General features: G+C 42.2%; 1 protein-coding gene across 2 annotated transcripts in view; it reads right to left on the reverse strand.

The window, feature by feature from the left end:
* kcnh2b (potassium voltage-gated channel, subfamily H (eag-related), member 2b) overlaps window positions 1-12,757 on the reverse strand; it is a 259,375-nt gene that overhangs the window by 109,582 nt on the left and 137,036 nt on the right. The window contains exons 1-5 of one of the 2 annotated variants that reach the window (XM_084341314.1): window positions 11,795-11,844; window positions 9,527-9,682; window positions 8,402-8,615; window positions 7,187-7,515; window positions 6,886-7,097 (exon numbers count right to left, since the gene is read on the reverse strand). In XM_084341314.1, coding sequence (XP_084197440.1) covers window positions 6,886-7,097; window positions 7,187-7,515; window positions 8,402-8,615; window positions 9,527-9,665 — 894 coding nt within the window. In that variant the 5' untranslated portion in view covers window positions 9,666-9,682; window positions 11,795-11,844. Of the gene's footprint in view, window positions 1-6,885; window positions 7,098-7,186; window positions 7,516-8,401; window positions 8,616-9,526; window positions 9,683-11,794; window positions 11,845-12,757 lie in introns of those variants that run through there. The other variant, XM_084341313.1, reaches the window with a different exon arrangement.

Raw genomic sequence — 12,757 nt, forward strand, 5'->3', positions numbered from 1 at the left:
TCGTCTCCTCCTCTCTGTCTGCTCTGGATCTTTTAGACATTTTGACAAAGGTCCAGTTTGGGTATCCACAGGTTTTAGTTGCTCCCTTGATGTGCTTCTGTTCCTTCTCCTTCCCCTCTGTCTTTGTGGGCATGTTCTCAGCCCGATGGGTGATTAGAGTTCAATGAGAACAAAAAATATCCTTCTCAACCATATCAAATACGCAAAGATTCTTATACAGTCATGTTCAATTTATCCCTAATGCACTTTCAGATCACAGCAGAGGATGCATATATAAACACAAACACAGCACAGTAAAGACAGTCCTCCTCCCTTCTCCACAGAGATTGGTTCCTCTCATTCCCTGTAAAGCCAGCTCATTAAAGAAATATACACAACCTACATTCAGTTTAATGTAATATAAGTCTGTAGTGTAAGTGTCCTTTGATAAGTGGCTCATTACAATACCCTGGGTGAATACCCTATATACACACAGCTCTGAATTCACAAAGTAGCAGCAGCCTCACATGCTTACAGAGTAAAAGTATGATTTTAAATCACTACTACCCCAAAACTAATGATTCTTTGATTATGTTTGGTAAACCACTTAAATAGCGCCGTTCCACCCAATGGACAAAGCGATTTATGTTTAGCCTGCTCCCTCTGGAGCCACAGCCACACCGCGTTTATGTGGGTGTTTGTCTTGATGAAATATACTGAAGGAAAACTGTTTAAGTTTCAGTGGCTCAGCAGGGAGAGGAGAGGAATGTGCTGGCTTAGAAAAACTAAACAAATAAATCATTCTAATTAAGACAATTTGTGACACCCCCATTCATAATTTCTCCAGCAGGGTACTCAGCATTAGACTCTCATCTCATTTTATCCCTCTATTTTTAAAAAACTTTTTTTTTTAGAAATCTGCCCAAAATTTGGGACTTTTTACATGCTGCTTAATTGGGACTGAATCTTGTCAACACACCCCAAAGTTCACTAGAGCTCATGTTTTGTTTCTAATTGCGAAGTGGACCTCTGTGTCGTCACACTACCAACACAGACAAATTGGATCAGAAGAGATCCTAAAAGCCACACCAGGACCAGACAGTTTGATTTCTACTTTCATCATTAAAGAAAACAGGGCAGGAAACTTAAAGAGTCCGTGCATAGCTGCTATACAACCATGTGAAAAATAAATAATGACTACATGACGAAATTTAAATAATTGCAAGGAGGGAAATGCATTTTTTGAGATTCCTGGAAATGAAAGGTATTAAAATTTTGATCATTGCTGCATCTGTAATCCCACAGAAAATGTGTCATCTGCAAGTTAATCCAGAGGATTAGACAGATTTAGTATTGTAACCTTATTTTGAGATTACTTCACTTGAAAAAAAAGGCCATGCTGTATTTTGATCACATACAGTCCAACAATCAAGGTTTCCCCTAGAAAAATAGTCGTAAATTCCCCCACCAAACATGTGACACCTTAACAATACTTCCAATAACCACTTTGTTAACAGATTGTAGTACTCCATCTAGAAATGATCTATTCCTTCCCAAACCTGCCTAAACTCCAGCCACTGAATAACTTTCAGACTGAGTCACAAATCATGTAAAGCCATAAAATAAAACCATCACTGCAAAGTAAATGAGACCACAGCATCAGCACTCTACCAACGTCCAGGCCTTCCTAACTCCATAAGCAATAACAAATGCACCGAAACTCAAACTCCTGACACGGGCTGCAGTCTGTTCAATTTTAAGGTGACCGTTCCTACCGCTTTGCTGCTGGGCGAGGTGTGTCGCACCCAGTTCTCCATCGGGTCCCACTGTGGAGTTGGATGTGACAGGCTGCTTGAGTGGAGAGGCAGCATGTGAGTGTGTGTGTGTGTGTGTGTATGCCTGAGTGCAAGAGAGCGTCAGGGTGTTGTAAGTGAGTTTGCCCTGCTGTGTGTGTATGTGTGGATGCTTATAGGAATGCCATGTATGGAGCTGGGTGTGTGTCAGGAATATTCTATGAGAGCTGTGATGGGTGAGTGTGTGGAGTGTACATCTGAGTCGGTAGCTAATCAAGTGTCCCCTATAGGACATGGCTATAGTCAGAGAAGCTATGAGTGTAACTACAGTGTGTATGTGTGCAGTGAGGCATGATCCCAGTTCATCTCTACACTGTTCACTGGTCTGCTTGGTCCTTCATGCCTCTCGAAATACTGAGTAAGACAGTCTCTTTCTTGGCGTCCTCTCAGCCACTCCTCCCTTTCTATCCATCCATCCATGTATTCAGTCTCCCTTATTAGACTGGGTCATGTGTCAATCACAGGTCACCTGCCCTCAAGTCTACATAAAAGCTAACATAGAGGCAAGACTGCAAGAAAAAAACGTTTTTTTATTGTTTATGACCATGATTGATGAGCAGACAGTGCCAATGATAACTACATAAAGAATAGACAACACCATTTAAGGGTAGATGATGGATTTACAATACTGCCATAAACTTACAAAGCAACTGAAGTCAGCATTAATGAGTCAGTGTGAGTGCAAGAGGCAAAAAACAACATGCTGATAGCAGGAAAAGGGGACAGTGCCACGAGCCATTCCAAATGAGAGAGAAAATCTGCATGTCTTCTGTTTTATGGAACACTTAAATTATTCAGCCTTGTTTGCCTTTCAACATCTTCTTCTGTGCTCCTCTGACGGGGTGCAGTCCTGTCATCACCCTGCCTGATGTAGTGCTGCCATCTTCAGGCCTGAGATGGTAATGCATGAGCTCTTACAATAACATAATATCCAGTGAGCAGTTGTTCTCAGGTATTAGCACACAGATCAAAGAGTAAGAAGGTTTGGAGTTGAATCACACAGCTCAGTTGTAGATTTAAGTGATTATTCCTCTCTCTGTAGTTGGAAACACAGCGATCACTGAAGTCTGCTGCTGCAGTCGACTGAAAACCAGCAGACTTTTGGACTCCACAGGAAGGTCAGAGGGCAGGTGGAGGCAGGTCTTATGGGGCTTACATAAAAAAACACCCAGCAGTTGTGATGTTCTTATGAGTTCATGACTTCTACACTTCCTCTTCTTTCCCCATTACCCCCTGATGTGAGTTTAAAAGAAACAGAGACAACTTCCCAATATAATGTTACAAAATGTTCATGTTAAATGGATGGAAGATATAAGCAGTGAAAATGCAGCTCAGCTTGTGTTTTTCCATTCTGTCCTTAACTGTCTATAAATAGCAGGCCATAGCATTTGGAGACACAGCTGGTGCTGTTTCCTCCATCTGCACTATAAGATAACCACAATATGCAGTATGGCCTAATGCACATACATGCAAATACACACACATGCACTGAGGGTTAAGTTTTGACCTTGCCAGCTGTACCTCACATACTGTGCAGCATGACTGCATTAAATTCATATTGTGTTGCATCATCATCTTTGGATTAATCTCTGTCGATGTTCCCGTTCTGACTCAGAGAGAACACCGAGCTCTGTCTCACTCACACAATATGAAAGAGATCATTCATATTCATCTTTAGTAACAGGATGTAGACTACAGTCCAAGCAGAGATTAGCTTGATCTTTTACTGATCTTTGTTCATTGAACTCCCAACACTGGCTTCAAAATGTGAGAGCGAGACAAAAACACCAGGCTGATTACACAAGGTTAAAGAATTTCACTGGCCTCGTATTAAAGTTTCAATAAAAAAAAACCTAAGTTGAGAGCATCTCAGACAGTCCCAAGAGACAAACTAGTCAGACGGATTCTTGTGCAAAATAATCCGTAATACTATAGACAATAACCTGTTTTTATATTGTGATATGCAAACGTACTATGTATTAGTGCAGGACTGATACTGGATTTTTGGGTTGATGCCAATACTGATATTAGGGAGTAGAAAAAAATATGATACGATATACACTTGACGTTGCTCCGGCAGCTCCGCTCGTCTCTGGTGCCAGGGCCTCCGCTGCCTCACGTGGTTGGCAAATTAGCAAGTGAGTCTGCAGATTTGTTGTCGTTGTAAAGTGAGACAGCTGCTTTGTACAAAGTCGCCACACAGCCTTATCTTTGTTAGTTACTTTTCCATCAGCGGTGGAGAACCAAAAATATTTCCACACACTACCTCTCAGGTGCTTTGGTGTCATGACTGTCCGCTCAGGACAACTTTGCTCTCTAGTGTCCTCCTTTTTCGTAGCAAACAACGGCTGTGTCCCAATTCAGGGACTGCATCCTTCGAAGGACGCGGCCTTTGCGCCCTTCTAAGGCGAGTCCTTCGGAGAGACCTTCGAAGGAGCATTTCCTGGTTGCGTCACCAGATGTTCCTGCCCCTTACCCTTACGTCACGATTTCTGCCTCCCAGGCCCGCAAAAGTGACGATCTACACCACTTGATGTCGGCATTTTCTTTCTCTCTTTCTGCTCTTTCGGGCGCGCAAAGGATCTTCGGATATGGGAGGCAGGAAAGGATAGTAGTGGTGCGTCCTCCAAAAAGAGGGAGAAGAAGGCTGCATTTGTGGGGTGCATTTGGAGGAGCCTTCGAATTGGGACGGCCTTCGCACACCGTTGTGACGTAATGCAAATTCAAATTCGTAATTCAAATGCACCCTTCGAAGGATGCAGCCCCTGAATTGGGACACAGCCAACATAACATTACTAGCTGAATTGATAGGTCAAGGGTCAAGCTGATTTTTTAGAGCGCCCTCTGCTGGACCACAAGGCAAACTACTACAGACAAACAGTCTGTTGCGCTTATAGGCTGTGATTTTTGATTTCGAACACGTCGTTACATTCGAATATGAACTTCTGTCCAAATTGACATCAGTGCATGGAAACAATTATCTTCACTGGGAATCTAAATCACTCTAAGCATCTATTTCTGCACTCTGTCTATGTTATGTATCTGTGATAGGACAATATCAGCCGACCAATATATTGGTCAGGCTCTACCATCTAATGTGTAGTTTAAATACGAACCGTCTGATAGCACATATTGATGTAAAAAAAGGTACAATGAAACTACATTTAAATAAGGAACATGTGACAAGAGATTAAAGATCCATACCATCACGTTAATGTTAGTGTTACAAAGTATAGGATGAATAGCTCAAGGCTTTAAAGGAGGAACTTGCACTCCTCTACTATATTTCCAAAGATTCAGCACAGAAAACAAGGATAATTGAAAGGAAAGAACCCCTTCAGAAATCAAGCTCATCAATCTCAGCAACCTTTCTGACTTAAAAGAGACATCTAAGAATATCGTCATTCATTTTGAAATATAGCATGAAAGAACACCGGGTGATTTAATACAAGTCGTTACTAGCTGTCACTGTTTTAGTGATGTGAGACGTCTCCTTTGTCAGATGGCTGTAAATTGTTAAATTAATGGCACATTTCTCGCCAAAATGTTTCCCTTGCTGATCATCACAGTCATATGAATCCTACAGGAGAACTGATTCATCTACATGAAGCTGATTGATGACATGTCAAATTGGCAATCAATCTGAGAAGCACCTGCAGAATACACACACTTTCAAACACATACAGGGAGAGCAAAGTAAGTAACTCAAGAAAGCAAAAAAGAGACAAAATGTACAAGTGAAGCGTGAACAAGAGCAGCATACACCTCTATTGGTAGATATTTGATGGTAAGAGCCCCATTTTGGTTTGCTCAGAAGGCTGGAAAAAGCTCTTTTTTCTCTGCTCATCTAACAAAGACTGTTCAGAGACTCTCAGGACGCTCTGAAACAGTAACACTCTGTGATGGAGCCTAATTAACCTGCTCCTCATGAAGACGTCTTCCTCTTATAAAGAAATAAGTCCCAATACTTGATTAATCTTTCTGTACCATTAGGCAAGAAAGCTTTCCTTACACACAACCTTGTGTAAGTGACCATTACCATCAATAAAGCCCTTCTCTGACAACAACAACCTACAAAAAGAGCTCTTACAACCTGAGGCTCCTTATTTACTTGTTTGCTGTATGTGGTTGTTTTTTGTGCAACAGACCAAGCTCCTTGGTTAAATGGTGAAGTCAAAGCAGACTTTAGTCCCATATGCTTGCCTATTCTGTGTCTCCTCAACTAAATTCCTTTGATAAAGGCTTTTTTAAGCAGATGTAGAGAAAAAACACAGGTGGTGGCCAAACCCAAATCATTTTTCAACATGACAATTCATCTCACAAGTCATTTGTCTTAAAATGGATAGAATCATAGTTGACATTTATCATATTATTCAATTAAAGATACCCAGTGCTCCCTTGAATTTTGCCTTACTGTATATTCTATTTCATGGAGCCCAAACGCAACCAGATACAGGAAGTGTTTCTGTAACAAGGTGTTGGCTATGCAAGACAAAACTTCAGACAGAACATCTACAGGGAGAGGTGGGAGTTTTTTTAAGGAGCAATTAGTGTGATGGAGGTGATGTGTTTGCAGCCTGCTGTGAGAGAAGGAGACTGTAGTTCTGACTGTGGAGGGAGAACGCAGGAGAGACAGAGGAAATGAAAGCACTGCTTCACAACATACATCCTTGCTCTGTATCTCCCTGAGTTAATTATCAGCCACTGAAATGCCGCCACAGCACCCTCCATCATCATCTCATCAGACCTCAATCAATCTCATTCACTTGAGATGGTGCTACAAGCATCCTCTCAACAGATAGACGTGTCATATTACAGTAACTGGAAGAAGCTGGCTGGAGCTGAGTGAATTATGCTAACTCAGTTACATATCTGTCCCGGAGCGTACACATACGTGGACATTATTTCCATGTGGAGGTATATACACAAGCACACATATCTCCAGTACTGAAAGAGACGAAAAATAGGAAAAGTACCAGCAGCTCAGACTGGATCGGACAAATAAGAAACACAGCCTCTCCCTGCACGCCACACACTTCACACATGAGCCTACCTGAGTGACTTTCTCTGTGACGTGGTGGGTCCGGTCAATGAGTTTGCAGGGAGCTATGATGTCCATCTCGCCAGAGGGAAGGGCGATGAGTGGGTCAGGTTTGAAATCCACAAAGTTGAGGGTAATCTGAGGGATTTTGGAGATGGTGCGGTACCGCATGAGGTCTGAGTCCGATGTGGAGTTCAATATGTTGGACTTACTATTTACTGCACCTGTAAACACACACACACAAAGTAAATGGTAGGGTAAAAATCAAAGGGGATAATAGAATGGGTTGTCTGTCTTTCCTCCACCATCTCACCAGTGCTGCTGCTGCCCGGCCGGATACTCGCTCGCCGGTTCTTTCGGTCCCAGTCGGGCCTCAAGGCCTCGATCTCGTCAACAGAGGAGGCACGACGCATGCTGTGGAAGCTCTCCCGCGAGCGGCCGTGCGACAGGGTGCAGTTGGAGCCCGAGCCCTCCGGGTTGAGGCTGAGGCGGTGGTGAGGTGCTACGCAGGGTGACGACTGGGTGAGGGGACCCACCAGGTGGGTTCTGTTGGGAGGGGGAGGAGGGGGCACAGGAGGGTCAGAGCTCAGTAAGGTCCGCTGGTCCTCCTGGCGGTCTTCTGGCCAACTCTGTAGAGCTGACCTAGGAGACAGAAAAGGATGTAATGGGTAATAACAAAATGTTGAGTCTGTCATTGAACTGTATATTTCACATTAAAGATTGTGATGACAAGCGTCTGCCCAAACTCAAAAACCATTGAACTAAACAAAATTCCACTGTTTTTAGCCAAAAGTGACCTTTGACCTCACTGTAGCAGGAAAAGGATGGTGTATTCTCATTTCATAGGATTTCATTTGCACAACATTTGTCAAAAAGACAAATTTTGATATCTGAAATCAACTCAAATCAAAGAGTCAAATCTAAGTAAGTTTAAGTAAGTCAGTCTCTAAACAAAAAGATAATGTTGCGTCTATAGCACCATGCTTAAATGGCTGTGCACAGACCCTTTATAGGACTGTGAAAGGTCCCATATTCTGCTTATTTTCAGGTTCATGCTTCTACTTTTTAATTTTCATTTTTTTCTCATACTGCCCACTGCTGCAGCACCTCTACCCACCCTCTGACTTAATGCTCAGTTTTAGTGCCTGTCTCTTTGTCAGCTCTCACAGGCTCGGGCAGGCACCACACCGTCTTTCCACATCAACTCTGCAGGTGGCTGTATAGTTATGACATCTCAATCTTACAGAAGTCTTGACAACTCGTTTGAAGGTACAGTTTCTAAAGCAGACTGTGGGCTTTTCTTTGTGGATTGAGCATTTTAATACTTTCACAGTATTTCTATAGCACCTAGACCTGCTTTATAATAAGAAAACCAAAGGAAATCACACTTTTTGTATTATGGGACCTTTAGGAATAATGTAACAGTGAGACATGACATGTTTCACATGAATAGTTTTTGAAGACAGCTTCTGATAGTCCATGTCTATATGTCCCCTAACACTTGTCGAAAGTGATCCACAGGGCCTACCTGCTTCCACTGATTTGCTCCTGGTGGTCTGACGGTAAAGGGGGAAGGGGTAAGAACTCCCCCAGGCCTAGGGACTCGTGACTATGGTGGTCTGGGTGCAGCGGCAGGGGTGTAGCAGTGGGGATATGACCGGCCTCTGCGTCGTCCAGAGACGCTTTACTGTTGGATAAGGAGCGCAGCAATGGCAGGCGCAGCTTGAAGCCTCGTGGACGACCTGGAGAGGGAGAAGGGAAAGGCTCATTGTCTACACAGTGACAGGTGGATTTCAAATATGATACTGTGAAAGGAGGAAATGGAAACTGAAACAAAGTACAGATAGAATTTGTGAGGACATTCTAGGTAGTGGAGGTCATGCTAGGAGACGGAAGGATTTGAACTGGTTCATGCTGAGTCTAATAGACCTCCAAAATACAGCTTCAAAAACAATCTACTCCAGGAATCTGGGACAGTAACATTGATTAGATTTTGGTTTTAGCTGCAAAGTCAAAAACGGGAAATCTGGTTAAGAGACAGACTTGGTCCCAAATATCATTAGTGTCCTACTTCAGACTCTGTCCCCCAGAGTTATCCCTCTGGAACATTAAGTGCATGTTCATGAACAAAAACACAATTTGTAATAACTGATCCAACACAAGTCCTCAGGTTTCAGGGGAATAAAATGGCTTAGCAAATATCATGACCACCTGGCCTTTGTGCAAAATGAAAAGAACAAATGATCCAGCTGAATCAAAGTGATGGTGGTCACTTCTCACTGACTTAACATATTAAACTTCAGTAATTGAAAAGGAGAAATGGTGTGTCAATGAACAGGACGATTTAATTCTGCTCCTTCTTCTTCTTTTCGTTTGTTTTCTACCCTCATATGTAACTGCCATACTTACTATAGTTAATAACTCCCTAACCTAATGTTGGATACAGATGATTACCTGACCTTTTTATTCAAACATGGAAGGAATTAAAAACATGCTTGACTCAAAAATCTTCAACGTTTCAATAATTATTGTGGGACAACTGGGATGAACAACGATGACAAACTCTTGTGTCATTCCAAAGTTGCTCAAACCTGCCCTGAGTAACAAGGAACAGAAAACAGCAAACAAAGATATAGGGTTTGTAAGCAGCTACCGGTGACAAGCCAGGTGGGCAGGCGGTGGTTGAGCTCCTCTTTATGGTCTGGGAATGGCTCCTCAGTCATGACCTCGAAGTTGAGGATGAACATGATCACCACGCCATCCTCGTTCTTTACTGGCACCACATCCACCATACACAGGAAGCAGTGACCTGCGTTGGAAGAGAGAAAGACGTGAAAGCTTGGACAGACTGAGTGTATTTGGTAAAAGCTTTTATCCAGCTCCAGTCCTTAATATGCCGAAAGTGCATATGGTTTTAGAATTGGGATTAAAGGATAAGTTTTCCCAAAAATGAGAATTCGGTCACTATCTACTTACTCACATGTGGATGGAAAGTCAGGGGAGGTTTCGTAGTCTGCATACATTTCTGGAGCTTCAGAGAAAAAACAATGTAGCAGCATTCTCCTAAACAACTGAAGTAGCTGGGGACTTGTTTAAAAAAAAACAGAATCCTTCTTCCTCCATCACCACCACCAGTGTCTAGACTCCATCAGGGGTTTCCTATTCTACGCACAGCTTCATCACCTCCCCAAATATTACTTCATCACAATGGAGTCTAACCGTCTAAGACTTTCTCATTCTCTTTTGTACACATGGCAATAAATCTTCATGTTCACTCATAGAATTACGAGTCTCTCCTGATTGAAATGTTATTGACATCCTATTTAAGCTAAAATCTTCATTGTAGCTGCGACACTAAGTGTCTGTCTGAGGTGGGTGCACCAGCTCTGCCGTGCATTGAGGGTGTAAATGATGTCTTTTCATATCACTTAGCGGTCTCGAGTATTCCAGGCAAGCTGAATGGAGCCGCTATATGTTTTGTTTTTTTTCCCCCTTCAGTTGTTTAGGAGAATGCTGCAACACTGTTTTACTGAGAAGCTTCAGAAATGTATTTTGGAGTACAAAAGTTCACCTGACTTTCAAAATTCTTTACATATAAAACACAAGTTCAATCCTTGTTTTAATATCTAGGAGAAATTCTACATATTGAATCTGCACGCGGAAACACTGATATGTGCATTATGAAAAGTCGTGGACGCACTGCACACACTCACACACACACACACACACACACACACACACACACACACACACACACACACACACAAACACATTAATTTTCCATTCTCTCTCCTTGTTAAATGTGCATCTGGGCTTAATCAGCTCACACACTCACTGCATATGAGGCCGGGCACGTTCGCTAATCTGCCACATGAGTGCTAAAACAGCTAAGTAAGCGTGAAATTAGACCACAAATGACAGTAAGTGGCTTCGAGTTCGCTGCCACGTCTATAGGCCTGAATGCACTGTACATAACAACGAGACTTGACGTCAAATAATGCTGCTATTCTTGTTTAGACACTGGGACTTCAAAGTATCACAATACACACGTCATGTACACACACAAACACACACACTGAGACATGAAGAACGTCATCTTAATTTGAAACACTGAAACAAATCAAACAGGAGAAGAAGAGTTCAAAATCAATCCAACTACTGAGGTACAATATGAGAGCACGTCAAAGTGGAGGAGTATTTGCAACATTTTTAACATTCAACAAAGGAAGTGTACTGATAATATCCAGGAAAATGTATGTCTTACAAGCTTATATCCAGCAGGAGGTACAGTGGATGCCTAAATCTCCAGAAAATGAACACTCTGCACACTGACAATAAGTCAACAACTAGAAAAGAATATCCACACCAAAAGTAGGTTTGAAATAAATAAACTGCAGGTTAAAGTGAGATAAAACACATCAGTCAAGTCAACTCATCGATCCAGGTCATACTGATGACAAACTAAAGGGATTTTGTCCGATGTGGGAAGTTTTATTCCCTTACAGCATGTTTTAATAGAGCTCAATTTCATGACACAAAAATCAACACAATTAAATGACGGTCACTTCCCTCATTGAAGGCTATTCAAAATGATCTCAGAAGCAGCCATATAGTCATTTGCACATAATTTAAATCCAATTCAATGTGTCCTTCTAGATCATCAGCTCCTCGTCCATCACTAATAACAACATAAAAACAAAGCTACAACAAAATGCAAGCAGTTTGCAGTAACACAATAAAGGCTCACTCTGTGCATGAGCATTTTGAGAATTCAAGAAAGCTACTGAGCTTGTCACTGTAATCCTTGTACACATATTTGTTTCCTCCAAACATGGATGCCTTGCTCCCTGCCTAAAGTGGCCTTTTGATGTAAAACACACATTTCCTGGCGTACCTGGCTCTGCTCCATCCCGTCTCTTACCTGCACAGTGATGGTCAGTGACCCGCTCTACAAATGGCAGCAACAGTGGATTTGGCAGCGCTGAGTGTTTACAGCCAACACGGTATGTTGTGCAAACCAACGTACAGTGCATCTACTGCATGCCTGCCTCACCCACCCGCCTGTCATTCAGCGCCCATCATCGCTGGAGAGTGGGCCGAAATCCGATTGGACAACAGCATAATCCCAACACAGAAGGGGAAAAAAATATGAAACACAGGGAAAACTAAAGGATTACACCATCTGGCCATATCTAACAGCGCGTGTGTGTATGTGTGCCTGTGTGCACGCATGCTTATGTGCACACGTGTACAGTACGTAGATGCCCAGTCTCATGTTTCATTCATAAGCCATTGGGTCATGTCCATTCATGCCTGTTTTCATTAACAGTCGTGACTTTGCATTAGCAGCCTTTCTGATCACTGGAGGTGCTGCATCACTCCTAAAGCTGCTTTACACCGACCTGCAGCTGCAGACAGACGCTGTCGTACACTGTATAGACTGTAAAGCAGTGTGATTTGTGATTTTGGACTATTTAGATAAAATGTATTAGACTTTTCTGGACGATAAAAAATGTTATATCCTCGTCATCATGTAAGCAAGAACATTAAGTGAAGCAGTAAAATTCAAACCAATAGCATAGGGTTAGACGTGTTTGGAGGACAAACATCAACCTGTTCCATGTAAACACGTGAGCAGATTAAGTAAAAACTTAATAATAAATACAAAATAATAAAAGCCCTCATTAACTTTGCCCAAAAGACTAAACTGGATTACTAGATTCCCTCACTGACTCTAATTATGAGCAGTAATCAGAGACAGATTTCCAGCACTAGTCCTCCCTCAAGAGGGCTTTCATTTTACACTCCATGTTGCTTGGTTCATATTCTTGAAACTGGTGTAAATGTATTTGTGGAAGAAAATGCCTTAGAAATACTTTGATAT

This window comes from Pagrus pagrus (genome assembly GCF_965226575.1).
Source record: "Pagrus pagrus genome assembly, chromosome: 20".
NCBI lineage: Eukaryota > Metazoa > Chordata > Actinopteri > Spariformes > Sparidae > Pagrus > Pagrus pagrus.